The 19,966-nt window shown below is 41.3% G+C and overlaps 1 protein-coding gene across 5 annotated transcripts in view; it reads left to right on the top strand.

Moving 5' to 3' along the window:
* lrba (LPS-responsive vesicle trafficking, beach and anchor containing) overlaps positions 1-17,870 on the top strand; it is a 359,744-nt gene extending 341,874 nt beyond the window's left edge. For all 5 annotated transcript variants that reach the window (XM_080722061.1, XM_080722063.1, XM_080722062.1 and 2 more), the window contains 4 exons: positions 6,103-6,204; positions 6,970-7,166; positions 13,942-14,093; positions 16,099-17,870. In XM_080722061.1, coding sequence (XP_080578187.1) covers positions 6,103-6,204; positions 6,970-7,166; positions 13,942-14,093; positions 16,099-16,189 — 542 coding nt within the window. In that variant the 3' untranslated portion in view covers positions 16,190-17,870. The remainder of the gene's footprint in view (positions 1-6,102; positions 6,205-6,969; positions 7,167-13,941; positions 14,094-16,098) is intronic.
* Positions 17,871-19,966: the final 2,096 nt, after the last annotated feature.

Below are 19,966 nucleotides of genomic sequence, written 5' to 3'. Positions count from 1 at the left end.
CCCCCATCCCCAACCAACTGGCTTGATGTTCCAAATGTATCCCAAAACGTGGCCTATGTCTACATACAAATACCATACAATAGTCACACGCAACCAGGCACGCTTGTGCGCACGCATGCATGAACACGCACGACGCGCACGCACATGTGCTTACACAGTACACACACATCCACACACACACACACACACACACGCATGCACGCACGCGCACACACACACACACACACACACACACACACACACACACACACACACTCACACACACACACACACACACACACACACACACACGCCTACCTCTAACCTACCTGCGTCTCCCAGATAGCTGATCCCCTGCTCAGTGTCCAGCCTGTAGTTACAGATAGCTATTAGATTGTAATCAGATGTGGTCGTAATGCAAACCAAATGGCCACCAGCGGCCCCCAAAGGTTAAACGATACTCCAATATATCAGCTTTATTGATCTTCTGCGAGCAAAATCCGACATGGAGCTTTAATCCGTGGTCTTGTTGTACATAATTCAGACTTTCTTTGTGGCATTTGGTCGGTAACTTAATGAACAGTAGACAGTCCGGCTGGTGACCTGGAGGGTGGTCGCACTCAGTGCTGGACAGTAATGACCTGCATTTTACTGGAGAGCTGTACTTAAATAAAAATGTTTCTGTATTTTATTTGAGCATTAGTATATCTTCTTTTACATGTGACTTTCACTCCACTACATTTGTCAAAGACGTCTCATTGGAAGGCTGTGGACAGTTCAGAATAATAATATGTGGATTCCATCTAATACAGGGAGAGGGCCACTATATTTCCAAACTCTCTCCAGAGGGCCACAGTATTTTTACTTTTTTCGTAATTAATGCCCTGCTACTGTAAAATTAGACTATCTATAATCTCAAAACGCAGAGCTTGTAGATCTGCTATTTTTAATTTGCATCTTTTTTTTTTCCTTTTTTCAAATGGATTTAGTTATACTTATGTTAACTTTATTAATTTAAATACAAATATATTGGACATAAAGGCAATACAATTTGAATACTAGTCATTAAGCTGCTAATATAGACTGAAGTAATCAAAGCAGGTCATCTTTGCATATTTGGAATTGTAACAGCTGAAATCAATATCAGTATTCCGATATTAACCTGCAGGCCGCATTAAGTAAACGTGGGGGCCACCAGTTGCCCATGTATGATCTAATAGAAACTACAGCCTTTCTCCTCCTGGGAAGTTAGTATATACTGAAATAGAAGCCATTTTCTTTGCATTAATAATATATATTTATATTTTTTTAAAGTTTGAAATGGTGTTTGAAATGACTAAATCTGCCTACTGATGAAGTCACCGGTAGCAGTTTCTTAAAGTGTCTACAGCCCTCCTCTGAGAGGAGAGCAGACAATTATAGGAAGATCATTTGAAAATGTAAGAATAATTTGAAAATAGATTTAAAAAAAAAAGAAAAGAAAAGAACGAAAAACTGATCTACACACAAAGTAATTCCTAACCCGAATAATTACATTAAAGGACAACTTAGTTTTTTTTCCAACAAGGGTTCATATTTTAGATAGTCATTAAATAAAAGAAAAGATGAGTGTTAAAATGTTTTCATGGGCGAATGTGACTTATGGGGGCTGGTGTAAATAGTAACAAAGAAATTGCCGTCTTATTGTGTCTAAAAAGACATATTTAGCCACTTGCGCATGCCCCCACCCACTGAAATCAAAATACTAAAATCGCTAATACAATAGAAAGCAGTAAATTAAAACATTTTAACACTCATCTTTTCTTTTCTCTAATTACAATCTAAAATATGATCCATGTCCAAAAACGGTTTCTTTTTCATTATAAGAAAATTATTAGGGCTGGGATGCGATTAAACATTTTAATCTAATTAATTACAGGCTCTGTGATTAATTAATCGCAATTAATCGCATTTTAATCGCACATTGATATTTGACCAGAGAAGCATTTTTTTTCAAGTAAAACACATTTTGTTGTACGAGTGAATCAACAAGTGAGTTTTTTTTATCAAAATTTCGCATCCACTGGGCCAAGCAAAGCGCTCTAATCGTCTATTTCTCCCTTTGCGTTTGTTGTCTCTTCTTGGTTGGTGCATCGCTATGATCAGTATGCCCGAAACTGAAGGTTCTGTGGTGCAAAAACTAAGTGCGATTAAAATGCGTTAATTTTTTTAATCGCGTTAATTTTCTGTAATTAATTAATCGCAATTAATCAGTTAAAGTCCCAGCCTTAAAAATTATCAATTAGATTAATCCATGATCTTCTGTACTTTGTGTACTTTGTGTGTGGGTGTGTGTTTGTGCGTGCGTGCGTGCGTGCGTGCGTGCAATTTATGACCGCGTTTTTATGTGTGTTAATACACACATACTGTACTAATCACACAGTATGTAGAAATGTTTTAATCAAATGACATCCCACTGACCTGGCCTTTTAAACAGGACCAACTGGACCTCATAGCTACAGTAGCAGGGTCAGTGAGGATACCCTAGTGGTTTGTAACGCTTGGTTCACCGTATTTAAAGTCTCTCTCTGGCTGACGTTGAGCTCTACTTTTAAAGCTCTAATTAAACTTTTAACAGAAGCTGTGTCTTGTTGGTGAAAAGTTCACGTGTCCGCCGTACGTTTGACCTGTATTGAGTTTCAAAGTTGTATAATTGAATTACAGAGGAGGCCGCTGCTGTAACAAGCGCCCCCACAAAGTTCAACCTCTTCAGCAAGACAGTGTCGTATTGTAGACTTAAATTTTAAATTCCTGTCACATAAAATATGCCATTGTATTTTTTCCAGTGGTTTAAAGTAACCAAGTAAATTGACTTAATTGTACTTAAGATTTTTAGGTATTTTTTCTTTATTTGAGTATTTCCAAATTCCAATATTTACTTCTCCAATATTTACATCTCGATTCCAAATATTGTACTTTTACTACACTACAATTATTTGAAAACGTAATTAGTCACTAGTTAGTCACTAGTTACTTACTGAAGATGTTTATTATTATTACAAAACATACATGAACCACTTCAACCCTAAATACATTTCGGAATAAACGATCTACAAGTTCACAAGAGCTTGTAGATCTGTTATTTTCAAAAGATTGTTGTGCATTTGAAAACTTGAAATAGGACATTCTGCATAATGAGTACTTTTACTTCTGTCACATTTTGATTCCAATACTTTTGTACTTTTACATTTTGAATTCTGGACTTATAGGACCTACTTGTAACAGAGTAATTCTATATTGCAGTATTGATACTTTTACCTGAGTAAAACGTTTGAGTACCTTTTTCACCACTGATTATTTCTCTTTACAGTTGACTGTAAATAACTAATGCCTTTCCTCACACCAGGAAAGAGTAGAGTGTCCTGGAGGAAAAAGTAGCATCAATTACACGTGGAATAAATAATTAATTAGAATGATACAGTCAGTGGTAATTTGACTTGCAGATGAAGCCACCCCTTTATTCTGACATAACTTATCTTTGGTCTTTCAGTTCTGTTTTATTCTTCTCTTGAAAGTCACAATATTATGTATTTGTTATTAAATTCATGTGCACATTTTGACCTCTTGATTGAGCACACACACACACACACACACACACACACACAAACACACACACACACACACACACACACACACACACACACACACACACACACACACACACACACACACACACACACACACAGTTAGTTACTAGTTACTTCATAGATTTTGATTATTATTACAAAACATACATTAACCACTTCAGCCCTAACAGTACATACATTTCGGCTATTTGAAAATAGCCGATCTACAAGCTCGCCATTCGCCGCGACGCTATTTTCAAAAGATTTTTATACATTTGGAAAACATGAAATTGGACATTCTGTATGAAGAGCACTTTTACTTTTGGTACGATGAATACATTTTGATGCTAATACTTTTGTACCTTTACAGTACATTTTTAATTCTGGACTGTAACATAGTATTTCTATTTTGCAGTATTGATACTTTTACTTAAAGGTGATACACCATGCATTTAAAAAGTATTTATGTCATATTGTTTATGTCCCAAAAACGTTTTTCAAAAGGTTTGAGGCTAAATTACCACTCCTGAATAGAGCCTCTCTCATTTTTTAATGGCTCTCAGAGCATTTTCAGCTGCAGTACCACTGAAAAACTAAAAAGAAAATCTTCAAAAACGGCCGTCGCTGACGTCAGCGACGGCAGCAAATCTGGACAGCCTGTTTTGAGAACCTGTGGGATGCTTTTAACCTCCGCCTTCCCAAAACCAGAGAAAGACACAATGGTCAGAAATGGGACTTTATGAGGATAGAAGGTGCTAGTGGGACCCCAAAAAAAGGTTTTAAAATAGGAAAAGTGAAATTTCATGGTGTATCACCTTTAAGTAAAACAATTGAGTACTTTTTCCCACCGCAGCGCACACACACAGCACAAACTCGGACAAGTGCTGCTGAAGCGGTTACGTGCGTAAATATTAGCTCTCTTTGACTGCGACCCCTGTCTCCCTGGGTCTCTGGGGCCGGACCTGAGGGCCCACTGTAAAGGAGGAGGCCCTGGGTCAGTGGAGACAAGGCATGGAGCTGGGGCCCCTCCTCAGCTAATGAACTCCTAATGAACTCAACACTGTGGGCCAGGAGACCCCACTGCACTGCTGACCATGATAAACCCACACACACACACACACACACACACACACACACACACACACACACACACACACACACACACACACACACACATGCACGCACGCACGCACACTTCAAAGGCGCATCATGAGGTCACCAGAGACCCACCATTTTACACTACAATTAATTTTATTGGTACACACGCACGCACATACACACACAGCCCAGCTCCATTAAACGGGAACAGAGTGTCGCTATAGTTTTACTGGCTGTCTGGATGCTACTGTGGGGCAGGGTGCTCAGTCTGCCACAAATCAATCTACATTTGTTAAATTATATCTAATGATATGAGAGAATAGGAAAAGAAAGTGTATGCATGTAAGCGTGCGTGCGTGCGTGCGTGTGCACAGTCCTGTGGACATCTGGTTCCAGTGAGTGTGTTTGCGGTGAGGTGAGTGCTTGGTTAAGGAGAGATGGATGCTGATGGTGACGTGTGAGGAGCGAGAGCCCCCATAGTGCTTTGGCAGCGTGCGCCGCATCGAGAAGCGAGATAAGACGGTCGAAAAACGCCCACTTCCTTAGCAACAGGCTGACGTGCACATCCACAGAGAGGGAAAACAGAAAACAAACCGTCCACAGGGCATGTCAGATTTATAGGCTTCTGACGTGTGAACCAGGATGCTATTACTAAAAACTTTATCGCTGGACATTTTGCCTGTCACCAGAAGATGACACATCAGAAGTTTATAGTAATTCAGTGCTCTATATACTGTATATCACTCCCGCATAGGATTACGTGTTCAGCATTCATTCACAGTGTGTAATCAGGCGCTGATCAATGGCTGCAGTTTGTGCAGGAACGTCATGTCATTCTACAGTAATGGAAGAAAAGGGAGCTGTAGCTCTTAATCAGACTTGGAACATATAGGAGAGTACTGTATGTTTTGGTCTTGATTACTACATCATTCGCTCGCTTGTTGTAATTAATTAACTTGTTGCATTTTAATTTGATTGATATGCAATATAATGTCAAAACATAGAGTGAGCCTGCTTGGTGACAAAAACATATTTTGCGTCACCGTCTTGTGTTCTCTCATCCTTTCCAGCACTACCATCTAATCATCACTACACTATCACTGATTGGGTCACTCAGTCTTACGTTTGTTTGTATTTGCTGCCCTCTACTGGTCAAAAGCTGGAATTGAGTTTGGATAGATGCTGCTCATACTGTGGTAGTGATTCTCAAAGTGGATTCCTGGGACTCTCTTGGTTCCTTTTTGGGGGTCTAAATTGACACTTACCAGTCTGTAACTCTGACAGTGCACAAATGGAACCAAATGGACCTGTTTTTGTGCACTGTCAAAGTTAAGTTAAGGTTTGACTTTGTCAAATGTCAGTTTGAGAACCACTGCTGTAGTAGATTGAAAGATTAACATGTGTTTGTGTGTGTCCACAGCCGAGTTTGTCACGCCCAGAGCCATCCTTACGGGTCATGACTGCGAGGTGACGTGTGCCAGTGTGTGTGCTGAGCTGGGTCTGGTTATCAGCGGCTGCAAGGGTAAGAGGATTTGGGCTAAAACCACTGACTAGGGAAAACAGAATATGATTGTTTTGTAGATTAATTCTCTGATCAAATGATGATGAGAGCTAGGACCTCATCATTGCTCCAGGGTTGTGTAGTTTTGTCCATTAAGCAGATTTTCCTTTTTTCTTTTTTTACAAAATGCTAACAACGGTCATCAAAGCGTCTTGCACATTGAATAAGATCCCATAAATCCTTTTAACAGGTGTTTTTGGGGATTATGCACGTATAATTTAAGAAATCACTTGCTCAACAAATTTCGAAAAGGTGATGTTTTGGGCAAGGATGTTCTCCAGGCATATGCCCGTATTTATAGCTGTGTTCATTTTAAGCAAATTCAGCTTTTTTTTAGTCCTATTTTAGTAATCTAAAGTTGTTTAGTCTTAGTCAACAAAATTAACTCTGACAGCAAATTCTGATGTAGTCTTTCGAATAACACCATTTAGTTTTAGTCCTATTTTAGTCATCTAAAATTATTTAGAATCTTAGTCTTAGTAAAAAAAGAATTAACACTGATTTATAGTTCCAGAAACAGTGACAAAATGTCTAGTACTGACTGTTGCAATTGTTATGGGCCACTACTATAGAGAAGTTTACTGGGGAACATTAAGCAGACACTCTCCATGTTCCATGTCCAGAAGAATATACTATTGTCTTTGTGAAGAACATTCTGCAGTGGCACTCAGCCCCACAGCCTGACCTTCATTAACCCATGTATCATTGTCTCCATGCCTCGTCCAGAGGGACCCTGTCTGATCCATTCCATGAATGGGGACCTGCTGCGGACATTGGAGGGCCCCGAGGGCTGCCTGCGGCCCCGTCTCATCCAGTCGTCCACCGAGGGCCACTGTGTCGTCTACTATGATAAGGGACACTTCTGTCGTTTCAGCGTCAACGGCAAGAAGCTTGGACACATGGAGATGGACGAGAATATCAAGGTGAGGGGGTCAGGGCTTTGGACCACTAGCATATTTCTCAAGCAGATCTAGAAGCTCTCAATGCGTTACAGCGGGACACATGGTGACCTTGTAGATCTACTTTTGTTTCCCACACTGCGCACAAACATTTTTCATACATTTGATGGACTTGTGAAAATGTGTTTGCATCCATTGTTGAGGTGTCTTTGAGCAAGCTTGACTCTAAATGACTCCCGTGAAAGAGCATCACTGTTAGTCAACCTCCCCTGAATAAATGGAGGTTTGATGAGACTTCTAAGAACCCATTTGAAGAACTCCACTCTTTTGATACAAGTGGACAGACATTTAAAGTTGATCTAACTACTGGCTTGTGGATCACTCTAGGCTAGGAATTGAGTAGTTAAAACGCACAGTATATTCTCTGGAGGTTGACTGGATAGTGCATCAGACAGTCACATAATCCCAACAAACAGAGAGAAAGCACGTACCGAGTCATTAGCAGCCTTCTTGCTGATTAAAGACTTGCTGAGGAGATCTGAGAAAGGCATGGACCATTTGAACTGTGGGCATATAATGTCTGTCTCTCTCTCCTTCTTTCTCTCTCACCCACACATACAAAGACAAAATCATGCATGCACATACACTGCGCAGAGACATACTCATTCTCTCTCGCACACACAGCACACATAACTGTACACACACACACACACACACACACACACACACACACACACACACACACACACACACACACACACACACACACACACACACACACACACACACACACACACACAGTACAAGGTAGTGGTTGCTTTGATCCAGGGTGCTGCTGTCAGATCGCATCGGGCCAGCAGCAGTGTTACAGAACATGCCAGCAGAGTGGCCGCTCCCTGAGCTCTGGCCCATTAACTTCCCTTCTCCTCCAGCGCCAGACAACACATTTCCCCATTTCCACTGCATTTCCGCCCTGACGGCTTGGGTGACACGAGATGGTGACCACCACCTTCCCTGTCCTCCTGTGTGTGTGTTTGTGTGTGTGCGTGTGTATGTGTGTGTGTGCGCGCGCGCGTGTGTGTGTGTGTGTGTTCCGGCGTATGCCTGGGAAATGTAACCCCAGGTCTGGTTTGACAGACAATCACACACCTGCTTCCTATTTAGGAGCCCTACATCTCCCTCTCTCTCTCTCTCTCTCTCTCTCTCTGTCTCCCCCCTCCTCTTCAGAACCTAACTATAATACTGATTAATGAGTGCATGCAAAAACGTGCACGCACGCATGCGTACACACACACACACACACACACCCTATACAGTCTCTCTCACACAAAAGCACACTTTCCCGCTCAGACGCGTAATGATTGAGTGCATTATAAAGAGGGGAGAGAAAAAACAAGTCCAGCATTCCCTTGCATGTGAACACATGAGCACAGTGGGTCGTTCTAACGATGTCTCTATATGTACTTACACGTCTTTCAAGGAAACGGCCCCCATGGACTGCCCCGCGTTGGACTGCCTTATATATTCTCATGACGCCCGCCATATTTCAGAGGTGAAACTGTCCCGAGGACAAGGCAGGGCCTCATCGTTCCTCCTCTCCTCCCCTGCTGTAAATTCCTGCCCTGTCACACACCATTAGGGAAGCCCTAACATCTTGGAGTGAGGCTGCGAGTGACTCAACCCTCCGTCTGCGCGCGCGCGCACACACACACACACACACACACACACACACACACACACACACACACACACACACACACACATACACACTCGTGCACGGCACGCACACACCTCCCCTCCCTATCCCCTCTCTGCCCAGTTGGAGATTCTGACTTGTTGCAGTATTTAGTGCTGCTTCTCCGGGCCTCAGCACAGCAGGGCTCCAGGATAAGTAACTGTTAGGCCATGGCTCACCGTGTGTCTGCTCAGAGACAGACAGAGAGGCATGGTCTGGCAGCCACGTAGTCGTACCCATGAGTCAGCGTGTGTCTGGCGAAGAATGTTATTTCCATAGCATGTTGTCTGGGCAAATGCTGCGCTTGATGTTTACCTGGTATCACTAGTTGCTTTGAAGCGTTAAATAGTTTTCTTTGCACTCTTGTTGGCTGTTTATGTTCTGTCACGTGTCGACTAGGGTTCATGCCATGTACGTTGATCTTGCACTTTGTGGCTGTCGGGCGGAAACCTTGTACACTATGTCCAAACAAACCTGTTCCTTTTTTATTATTAATTTAAAAAGCATTTTAAAATACTGAAAGTAGATGATCTACAAGCTCACAACGCGTTGCATCTTAAACCCGCTCTACAGTACTTGGTACTGTAAATGAATACGTAGTTGATCAACACTGTCCCTCCCTCTACAGTAAATCTCTCTGCCGAAAATAGCTGATCTACGAATAGATCTACTCATCTATTTTCGCCAAATGTTTTCCCAGAATAGGGATGCTAGGTTTCAAGTGGTTACACAGCATAAGGACTATGGCCATGTTGAACGGATTATAGTCACTAATAGAACTCTGCCTGTGGAACCATTCCACCAGATCTGTCTCTCACCGCCTCGCATCCATGTAAAGGAGGGGGGTTAACAGCATCATAAATTAAAACTTTTTCTGTTACTTTCCCAGGCACTGAATCCAACCACCACCCCCCCATAAATGAAATGCTAGGAAATATGGGTATAAAAAAAAGAGACATGTGTTTCTGCTGGAGTCATTTTTTCTTGTCACCCGAGCCCAGGAGGCCATCTTATCCCCCGTAGAGCCGTCGGCCATCTTGTTTAACCCATTTAGGCCTAGAATTATTGAATTATTGCTTTAACTATTGAAAAATAGCAGATATACAATCTCACAGCGCGGCACCGAGTGCCGCGCTGCGAGCTTGTAGATCTGCTATTTTTGAAAAAGTCGTGAAAATGTGTTCAAATCTTTGAATATATGTATTTTCAAAGCGAACGTTTGCAACTCAAATTTTGCTTCTGGGTGGTCCCTGGAATTAAATATGTTGAATGGGGGTCCGTGGCCAAATAAATATCATTTTGGGGGTCCTTCTCATGAAAAGGTTTGAGAACCACTGACATAGTAGTCTCTCAAGAACAGACTAACTGAGCTCCAGTTAAGTGAAAAGGACCTTTTCTTTGACGATGGCTGGCCAGATTGCTGACATAGAAACATAGGTTTTTCAAAAAACCTTAGAAGGATTCAAAAGACACTTATAGAATCGGGTCAAAATTCAAATTTTCACGATTTTTCAATAATAGCAGATCTACAAGCTCTCGGCGCGGCACTCGGTGCCGCGCTGCGAGCTTGTATATCTGCTATTTTTCAATAGTTAAAGCATAAAATAATGACACACAATATTTGTACCCGTTTTGAATGGGTTATGCGCCCGGCGACAGCGGGGGGTTGATTTATAATGTCTGTCGGGGAGCCTCTCCTACCTGGCTCAGTCTGCCAGCTCTCCACAGTCTGTCTCTCTCCCACCGGGCTTCACAAGGGTCACGGACTTCCATTCCAGTCCACACTTAGCACAGCTATAGTCACTGTCTGGAACCAGTGAATAGAGACACTCATCCTCATACCAGATGACTTCCCAACCTTGTGGGCCGTGGGGATATTGCAAGTGGGCCCCCAGATTACTGGCAAAGAAATTGGCAAAAAAAAGTATCTTCAAAGGTTTCAAATTTGTACGTTTTTTTTCCTTCTTTTTTCACGTAAAGTAAAAGCCCTGCTTCATCATATAAGACTGTTGCACAAAACTAGTGAAAATAGCAGATCTACAAGCACACAACGTGATCGTCTATTTTCACTATTTTAAATCACTTTTGAAATGATAAATACAAAATGAACGGTTTTGGACATGCAAGGTTTCCACCCGACAACAACGATATACAGTACATAAATAATAATTAAAAAAAAAATCAATTAAACAAAATGAACAAATGTCATGGTGTTTCCATTGATCCATGCCGGAACACGGCTGATTGATTGGTCATTAAAATAAACATGGTGTGAAAATGCACGTGGCCCACCAGGAACATCTCTGAGGACTCTTTGAGGATTTTCAAGTGGGCCCTGCTCCAGAAAAGGTTGGGAGCCACTGGAAGGGAGCCACCACATGGGTGAGAGAGGAACACAGCAAGCGCAGGGGTGTCACAAGGGGGGGGGGGGGGCGGGGGGGACTGAATTACTAGGGCCCAAGGTGGAGGGGCCTTACTTATTTTACACTTTAGCTAATGAAAAAGTTGTGAAAATGTGTACAAATCTTTGAATATATGTATTTTTTAAGCGAACATTTGTTACTCAACTTTTGCTTCTGAGGGGGGTCCCTGGAACTAAATATTTTGAGATGGAGGTCCGTGGCCAAATACATATCATTTTGGGGGTCCTTCACATGAAAAGGTTTGAGCACCACTGATGTAGAAACATAGGTTTTTCAAAAAACCTTCAAAGACTTGCACAAATTTTCACGGTTTTTCAAAAATAGCAGATCTACAAGCTCGGAGCTGTGAGCTTGTATATCTGCTATTTTTCAACAGTTAAAGCACAAAATAACTCGATGAATCCTTGTACCCAGGGCCCCGAATTTTGTGCGACACCCCTGGATGGGTGAGAGAGGAACAGAGCAGGCGTAATGTGAAGAGTCATTAGAACCGGATTTGGGAGCCATGTTTTCTCTATTGAACTGGGCTAGATTGTTGTCAAATGTTCCTCCTGGCATTGTTTCACATTTCATATTCAACACAAAGGAGCCATGACTTCCCCTCTTCCTCTGCTGCGCACCACAGTTGTGTTTTGTTTGAGTGCGTTGATTTCATTCTGAGGATGGTCTTTATCGTTGTTGTCAGATTAACTGTGATCGCTGAAACGTAAGACTTTCCAGTACACAGTGAAGAATGGATCAGAACCAAACTGATGAGAACAGAATGCTGTGCTCTGTCATGCTCCATTCACTGCCATCTGGGAACGAGATCTAACGCTGTGGCTCAGTCCACATGCCAGCATATATGTGTGTGTGTACGTACACACACAGTATGTGTTTGTGTATCTGCTTCCTGGTCTGTCTGTGTCTCCGTTGGTGTGTGTGCACGTGAATGTACGCGCATGTCTGTGTAAATAAGCATGTGTGTGATCAGAATATGAAACACATCTCTCATTAAGCTGAGTTATGGGCCGTTCCTAAACATAACATACACCATATTTGCTCAAATTAAATTGTGACATGTCTTATTATCGTCAAAGCGCCCTTCCCGTCCTCGAGTCAGTGTTCAATATGTTCATGTTCAACACAAATGAGAAGTTAAATTTGAGATTTTCGACTTAAGAACGTCCATTGAAGTTATCCCTTCTCCTCTTGAACAAACCAGTCCACTTCAGCACATGTGACAGTTATGATTGAAGCATTTCCTTTGAATTGTCTCCACAAGCTAACTGTGGCTGAACTATGGCTGCCTTTCGCATCATGAGCACAAAGCTTCACTCTACATTAGCATCTTTGGAGGCCGTTGGAATGTCTGTGCCGCCTCGTCAATTCATCAGCCTTGGTTACGCTCTGATTGATGCTTCTGTCTGCTCCAGTTTCAATAATCACTATGTACTGTGCGCATAACACAGTGCAGCACACAGGCAGATTTGTGTATGCGGCTGGTTTCCCGGAGGGGCGTGTTAAACGGGAACACGGTTTTCAGGAAGAGCAGATGAGTAAATCTCCGAGCCTCGCTGTGGGGAGCCATCTTTGCGGCCGGTCGGGGATCAGTGTTTGTAAAGTCTCCAAGGAACGGAGGCGTTGCAGACTGAGCTCGTTGGCTATGTCACTGCACCACAGAAATATGAGTCTGTGCTTTAACTGAAATGTGCACTGTTATTTTGAGATGGTGTGTGCAATAATATGCACCATATTATGTGTGATGTTTTATTGTCTAAACGGGAAGCGAACAGCAACGCTCCCCATGGTAGTTTTTCCACTATGGAAGACACATGGAGTCAGTGCAGGAGTGAAGGCTCTGGCTGGGATTTGATCTAGGCCGTGCTGAGTGGGTCTAAAGGGACCTTTTTAGGCATTTTCCAAATCTTTCAAAAATAGCAAATTTACAAGCTCATAACAGGATCATGAGCTTATAAATCTGATAGTTGCGTGTACAACACTAGAGGTTAAGTAGTGCCCTGGTACCCAGTAGTATCCAGGTACCATTAATGGGGACCACTTTTATTTTTAAACACAGCAACTTACTGTTCTCTCTATTAAAAATGACTATTACAAGATGCGCACAGATGTCCTGGATTTGGAAAATAATCCATGTCCACACACGACGATCCATTCCAAAGAGAGCGTGATCCACGTCCACCTCGCTTTAAACAACTCTCCCATAGGCTTCCATTATAAGGTTAAAGCCTTTTAGCCGTCCCAAAACCAAGTGAACGCAGGGTTTGTTGTGATTACATCATCAATGTGTCAAATGACCATCCCCTTAGCATGGAAAAAAATTAGTGATCCATAAGCTAGCGAATAATGCCATCCAGTGGCACTTTCTACAACTTGCGGCATTGACAGTTTCTCACTTTTTTTTTTTTAAAAAGGAAAGAAACGGAAATGGTGATTTTGGTCTGGTGACATCATCAACGTGTCTAGGTGACCTGCTGGATACCCCGGAAGTAATTGGTGACCCATAAGCTAGTGACCTGCACCATCCAGAGTAAAAAAAAATAAGCAACTCGTCATCAAACTCGTCACGTGGCAGTAAATGAGTTAAAGTGCATAAAGGGATTAAAAAAAGATGTGTATGTTGTCCCTGGGTGTGTTGCAGGCCATGCTGCTGAGTCGGGACGGCCAGTACCTGCTGACTGGCGGAGACGGAGGGGTGGTGTCTGTGTGGCGCGTCTACGACCTGAAGCAGCTCTTCACCTACCCAGGCTGTGACGCAGGCATTCGCTCCATGGCCATGTCTCATGACCAGAGGTACTGTACCGCACACACACACACACACACACACACACACACACACACACACACACACACACACACACACACACACACACACACACACACACACACACACAAGTTCTTTATGACACGGCACGCTTTTCAGGGTTAATCTCAAAGTGGTAAAACAGCCCTCACGTGTCCCAACAATAATATTATATAAAGGTACATGTAAAGCTAAAAGCAGAGGGCAGAAACGTTTCAAAGGGGAAATGGCAGACGTCCAGAGCCTCTATTCAGGACCCTATCTGTTATGGTCATGGTCTGAGGCCCCATTTACACATACAGCTTTAAAACATTTAAATCCATAAACGGTCTGGCCCCTAAATATCTCTCAGAGCTCCTGAAACCCTACGTCCCCAACAGAGCCCTGAGATCTGCCGATAAGCAGCTGCTGGTTGAGCTGGTTCCCAAAAAAACAACCAGAGGGGCCCGCGCTTTTGCGGCTGCAGCCCCCAGGTTATGGAACAGCCTGCCCTTTTCGATCAGGTCTGCTACATCCATAAGCATTTTTAAATCTCAGGTTAAAACTCACCTTTTCTCACTAGCTTTTAATCTCCCCTGAGGTCTTTTACTGTTTGCTTTTATACTGTATATGCGTGTTGTGTTCTTTTTGACATTTGTTATATGTACATGCTCATGCTTTTATTGTTTGCTCCTTCTCTGTACAGCACTTTGGTCAATTTCGGTTGTTGTAAACGTGCTTTATAAATAAAATTTGATTTGATTTGATGAAAGATGAAATTACACTCCACATTTTTCAAAACAGAAAATGTTGTGTTGCCGGTAGCAGTAACCAACCTGGCAACATAGTTCCTAGTTGGATGAAAAGGCACGAAAGTTTCATTCTATGTCATTTCTGTATGAGCATTACATTTACAATTAATTGCTATGTAATGTGGCCGTATGCATCTCTGACCACCTTCGGAAATTGTTTGCGTGATTGCATCATCAATGTGTCTTGGATGCAGTCATACCTGCTGACTTATACACATTTTACCCTATACTTATGGAATGGCTTAACCCATTATAAAAACCTATGTTGCTGTATCAGTGGTTCTCAAACATTTTCATGTCAAGGACCCCCAAAATTATATGTATTTGGTCTCGGAGCGCTCATCTCAAAATATTTTGTTCCAGCTGGGACCACCAAAAGCAAAGATTTTAGTAAAAAAAAATGTTTTAAAAAAATGTCTATATTCAAGATTTGCGCAGTTATTTCTTTTTATTTTATTTTATAAGTTTTTTCTCAAAAATAGCAGATCTACAAGCATGCAGTATCAAAGTATAAAATAATGGTTAAAGTGGTTACACAGATGCTTTCTCTGTTCTAATGGGTTAAGGCTAGACCAACCACAGCTGCATTAGGTAAAAGCCTGAACCATGAAATAAACTGGTGACGGGTGATGTAAGAGCGGCTTTGGAATTTAGGCCTAGAATTATTGAATGTTTTAACGATTGAAAAATAGCAGATATACAAGCACAAGCTTGTAGATCTGCTATTTTTGAAAATGTGTGCAAATCTTTGAATATGTATTTTCAAAGCGAACGTTTGTAACTCAAATCTTGCTTCCGGCGGGTCCCTGGAACTAAATATTTTGAGATGGGGGTCTGTGGCCAAATAAATATCATTTTGGGGGTCCTTCACATGAAAAGGTTTGAGAACCACTGACATATAGTCTCTCAAGAACAGACTAACTGAGCTCCATTTAAGTGAAAAGGACCTTGGCCAGATTGCTGACATAGAAACATAGGTTTTTCAAAAAATCTTAGAAGGATTCAAAAGACACTTATAGAATCGGGGTCAAAATTCGAATTTTCACGGTTTTTCAAAAATAGCAGATCTACAAGCTCGCAGCGCGGCACTCGGTGCCGCGCTGTGAGCTTGTATATCTGCTATTTTTCAATAGTTAAAGCATAAAATAATGATACACTATAATGTGTACCCGTTCTGAATGCATTTATTTTCTCAACCCTAAAGGTGCATTATAACTGGCATGGCATCTGGCAGCATCGTGCTCTTCTACAACGACTTCAACAGATGGCACCACGAGTACCAGACTCGCTACTGATACCTGCTGCTGAGACCCAGTACCAGCCGTAACCCTGGATCTACCAAGACTCCAGTTCTGCAGTGACCTATCACAAAACGCCTCCTTCTGACTCCTGTCTATATAGCACTACTCCTGTGTCCACAATACTGATGTCCTCCTGAATGTACCTCGACACAAATGAAGAAACAAATGCGTCCTGTTATATCGGAAGAATTTAAACTATTTTTAAAATGAAGGGCATTGCTATATTTTGTAGATCCTCTAGAAAAAAAAGATACAACTTTTCATATTATATAAATCATAGGGTGGGGGGTTATATACTTTACAGTTACACAACAAAAAACTAAATCTATTTTTAGCTGTGAGAGTCTATTTTCAGCCTCGGGAGGAAAATAAGTGGTTTGTGCGGAGCTATCTCTAGGACCTTATCTATTCACTTAAGAATCCAAATATTTGTGTACACAGGGTGAGTGATTTCTGTTTTAGTCTTTTTTCCAGTAAGTGTGAACAGGCGGGGAATTAATTACTACACTGTTATGTGTTATTTTTGCTACTGTGGTGTGTCAGCAGATAACTTGTATCTCAGCAAACACTGGCTTAGTCTGTGTTATTGGATAAAGAGCATACAATAAAGAGGGAATATAAATATATACCCAAACATAGTCCAAACAATGGGCAAATAACGCATATCTTATTTACTCTTTAACCTGCGCTTCTTACATGGTGGGTCAGGATCCAATGTTGGGTCGGAAGTCTTTCTCACAGGGTCATGGACTGGGAAGTATTAGATTTTATGCTTGTTGCTTGGTTTAACATATTGTGACTAGTGTCTTATTGGAGAAGATCAAATTTGGGTCTAATGCGAAAGCAATGAAGTCTAATGATGGTATTCTTGTTGGAGTATGACTTAAGCTTTGTCCCTGTATGACTGCTGAGAGAAAGCCTTTCCATGCACAGCCCATGATACCAGTGAGACAGAGCAAATGCACATGTGAGAGTGTGTGTGGGCCTTCCAGCAATAGCATTTGAGATGTAATAATTATGTAGTTTTATAATGGCACCTCTATTAATTCTGTTGAAAGTGTCTTTCGTTTCTTAACTGACTGAACCCCTCCCCCCTTTAAAAAAATATGAAAAAGAACAGCAGTCAATGAGCAGTGAAAGTGCAAGTAGTGAGAAATACATTGTTGAACAGCATTATGGGTGTAATGTCGACATGAAACCTAAGCCCTGTCTTTTTTATAACATGCAAAAAAGGTAGTTACTATAGTTTTCCTTTGCAGGGCAGATTCAATATGGGGGACGGGTATTACAGTTGTCTGATATGCGGCATATTCACTTGTAGCTTTACCTGCTAGCTGCTGCATTTCTACAATGATGTCCCATGTCCTATCCCTGAGTCCTGTTTGAGTCCTTCCAAAGCAGCTTAATAGCAGAGAGGTGTGCAATGAAAGCAAGGGCTTAATTTCACAGGTGTACATTTGATTCAAGCCCAGCACTAAATATTTACTACATTTCCAATAAGCCCTCAACAGAAATAAAACATCCTACTTTGGTTTTGAGGAAACATTCCATTTTTGTCTTTTGCTCTGAACTTGCCGTGGTTTGAGTCTGTGATGAAATTAGATCTACTGTATCTTTATGTATCACTCGATATTTTTGGCAATCAATTTGGAGTGTTTTTGATGTGTGCCGAGTTCTGACAATAAAATGGAATTTTATAACTTGACCAGTCTTGGTGTGTAAATTGATTGAAGAATTTATTAGAAGGTTGCATAGGAAAAGGTAGTTTCAAGACAGTACAAATCACTGGTACGAGGTCAACTAAAATTATCTCATAACATTGAAAGACAGATGCATCTAGAACACAGTACTTTGCATAGGATAACATCAATTACAAAAGCAGAAAAAACTAGAAGTGCTCTTCCGAGCACAGATCTCCACCAGGCCAGGCATCCTGGTTGTTATTTGAATCCCCTTTAGCTACTACCTTAGCAGCAGCTACTCTTACTGAGGTCCACCTGGTGGCGCTATAATATCCCAATGTAAAAAGGGTGGCATGTGTTCTTCACCAATCTTAGACCTTTCATGGCAGTCAAAGCGTATGTATTCTCTGGCAGTCGGACGCTGCATGCATGATTTGAGGCATGGTGTTCCAAAAATGTGCTTTGCTAAAGTCTACCTGCTGGTGGCGCTATAACAGGCCAATGTGAAAAGAGTAGCATTTGTTCCTTGACGTAGTGGGAATATGTGTGGCAGATTTCACTGTAATCGCAAGCTGCGTTGATGATTTGAGGCATTTTGTTCAAAAACTGAGCAACCCTGCAAACTTTGGAAACCAATGGGGCTGTTAAGTATGACATCATTTTGTAGGCAGAGGAGCATTTCTGCCCCCAGTTTCCGTGAATCTTTTTACTATTTTTACTATTTACACATTTTTCTTCTCTTTGTTGTTGAAAGGAAAGTGTTAGAATTATACTTTAGTCGTTATTTTTGTCTCGGATCTGTTTAAAATAGCGAGGGACAGAAAATGCTCTGGGGGCAGATTCTCCTCTGCCTACAAAATTATGTCACGACTTAAAAGCCCCATATTAGCCAATTAGGATGGAATATGAAATATCAGATGGATTGGACTTGATCACATGACTATAGAGATACTGTGTAGTGATTTGCATGATTGTTGGAGAAAATCTGATGGGAGTAATAGCAAAGAATGTGTCTTACATAAGTTGTCCTCGTGGTGTCGCAATAAAAGGCAAATGTGAAAAATGCAGGGCAAAGGTTTATTCTTAGCCTCTAGTGAGTGTGCATACAAAGTTTTCCAGTCCCGAAAAGCAACCAAAAACGAATGCTATTGGCTGGAAGGCAGCGAGGGCTGGTCAGTAGAAGCCCTAGAAGCATACCCTACTTTATCATTAATCAAAACATTTATAGGACCATAATTTACAAAAACATAATTGAAAGAAGACTTTAAAGACCCAATGAAATGACTATTTTGGGTATTTTATTTTGAAGTTTCAGTTTGAAAAGGAAGCCTGTGTGTTTCTGAACCAATCCGAGGGGACCAGCCCTTCAGGCGATGGGATTTAAAATCTGAGTAATGGGAGCCAGCAATGGGAAACAAACAGGTGAATGTAATCAAAGGTTCATTTATATTCAAAAAGTCTATCTAGTCATCACTTTTTGAATTTCTGTTCACAGGAAGAAATATAAATATACACAAAAATGGTTTATTTTCTATTTTTTTGGCATCTAGTGTTAGGTATGGCCATATTATCACTACAGATATGCTCTAAAAGTGTGATAAACATGTTTTTGATTTCACCCTGTCTTTAAACTAACGACTGAGCGCACAAATTATTTATGACAATGATTATTTAGGTAATAAAAAGTGTAGTCTGGTCAAATATTCATTGTAATCAATGGCGTGCAGCCATGCAGCAGGGGAAATAACGACACCTGCCAGGCCATTCATGAGAATTGCATGCTGAAAATCACATCCTTGCCAGCTTCAAATCCAGCAGAGCTTCCTTTCCACCTGGTTAATACACTGAATAATAAAAATACTTAAACGTGAAATTAAAAATGGTTTTCACACTCTGGTGCATAGCCTATTTCAAAAGTCTCTGAAAAGGCCATCTACAGTACTTCCTATCAAACAAACATAGGCCTACTGCATGATGACAGGCAGACCCTTATGAATAAATATGAATCTTGATTTAATTCACCTATGTGATTCCCATTGCAAGTTCCTCCAAACACATCTGATTTTAATTATAGGGGCTGCACTGTTTC

Source organism: Nannobrachium achirus (genome assembly GCF_963921795.1).
Source record: "Nannobrachium achirus genome assembly, chromosome: 3".
Taxonomy (NCBI): Eukaryota; Metazoa; Chordata; class Actinopteri; order Myctophiformes; family Myctophidae; genus Nannobrachium; species Nannobrachium achirus.
Note: the sequence above shows the minus strand (reverse complement) of the source record. Positions and strands in the feature narration are given on the sequence as shown.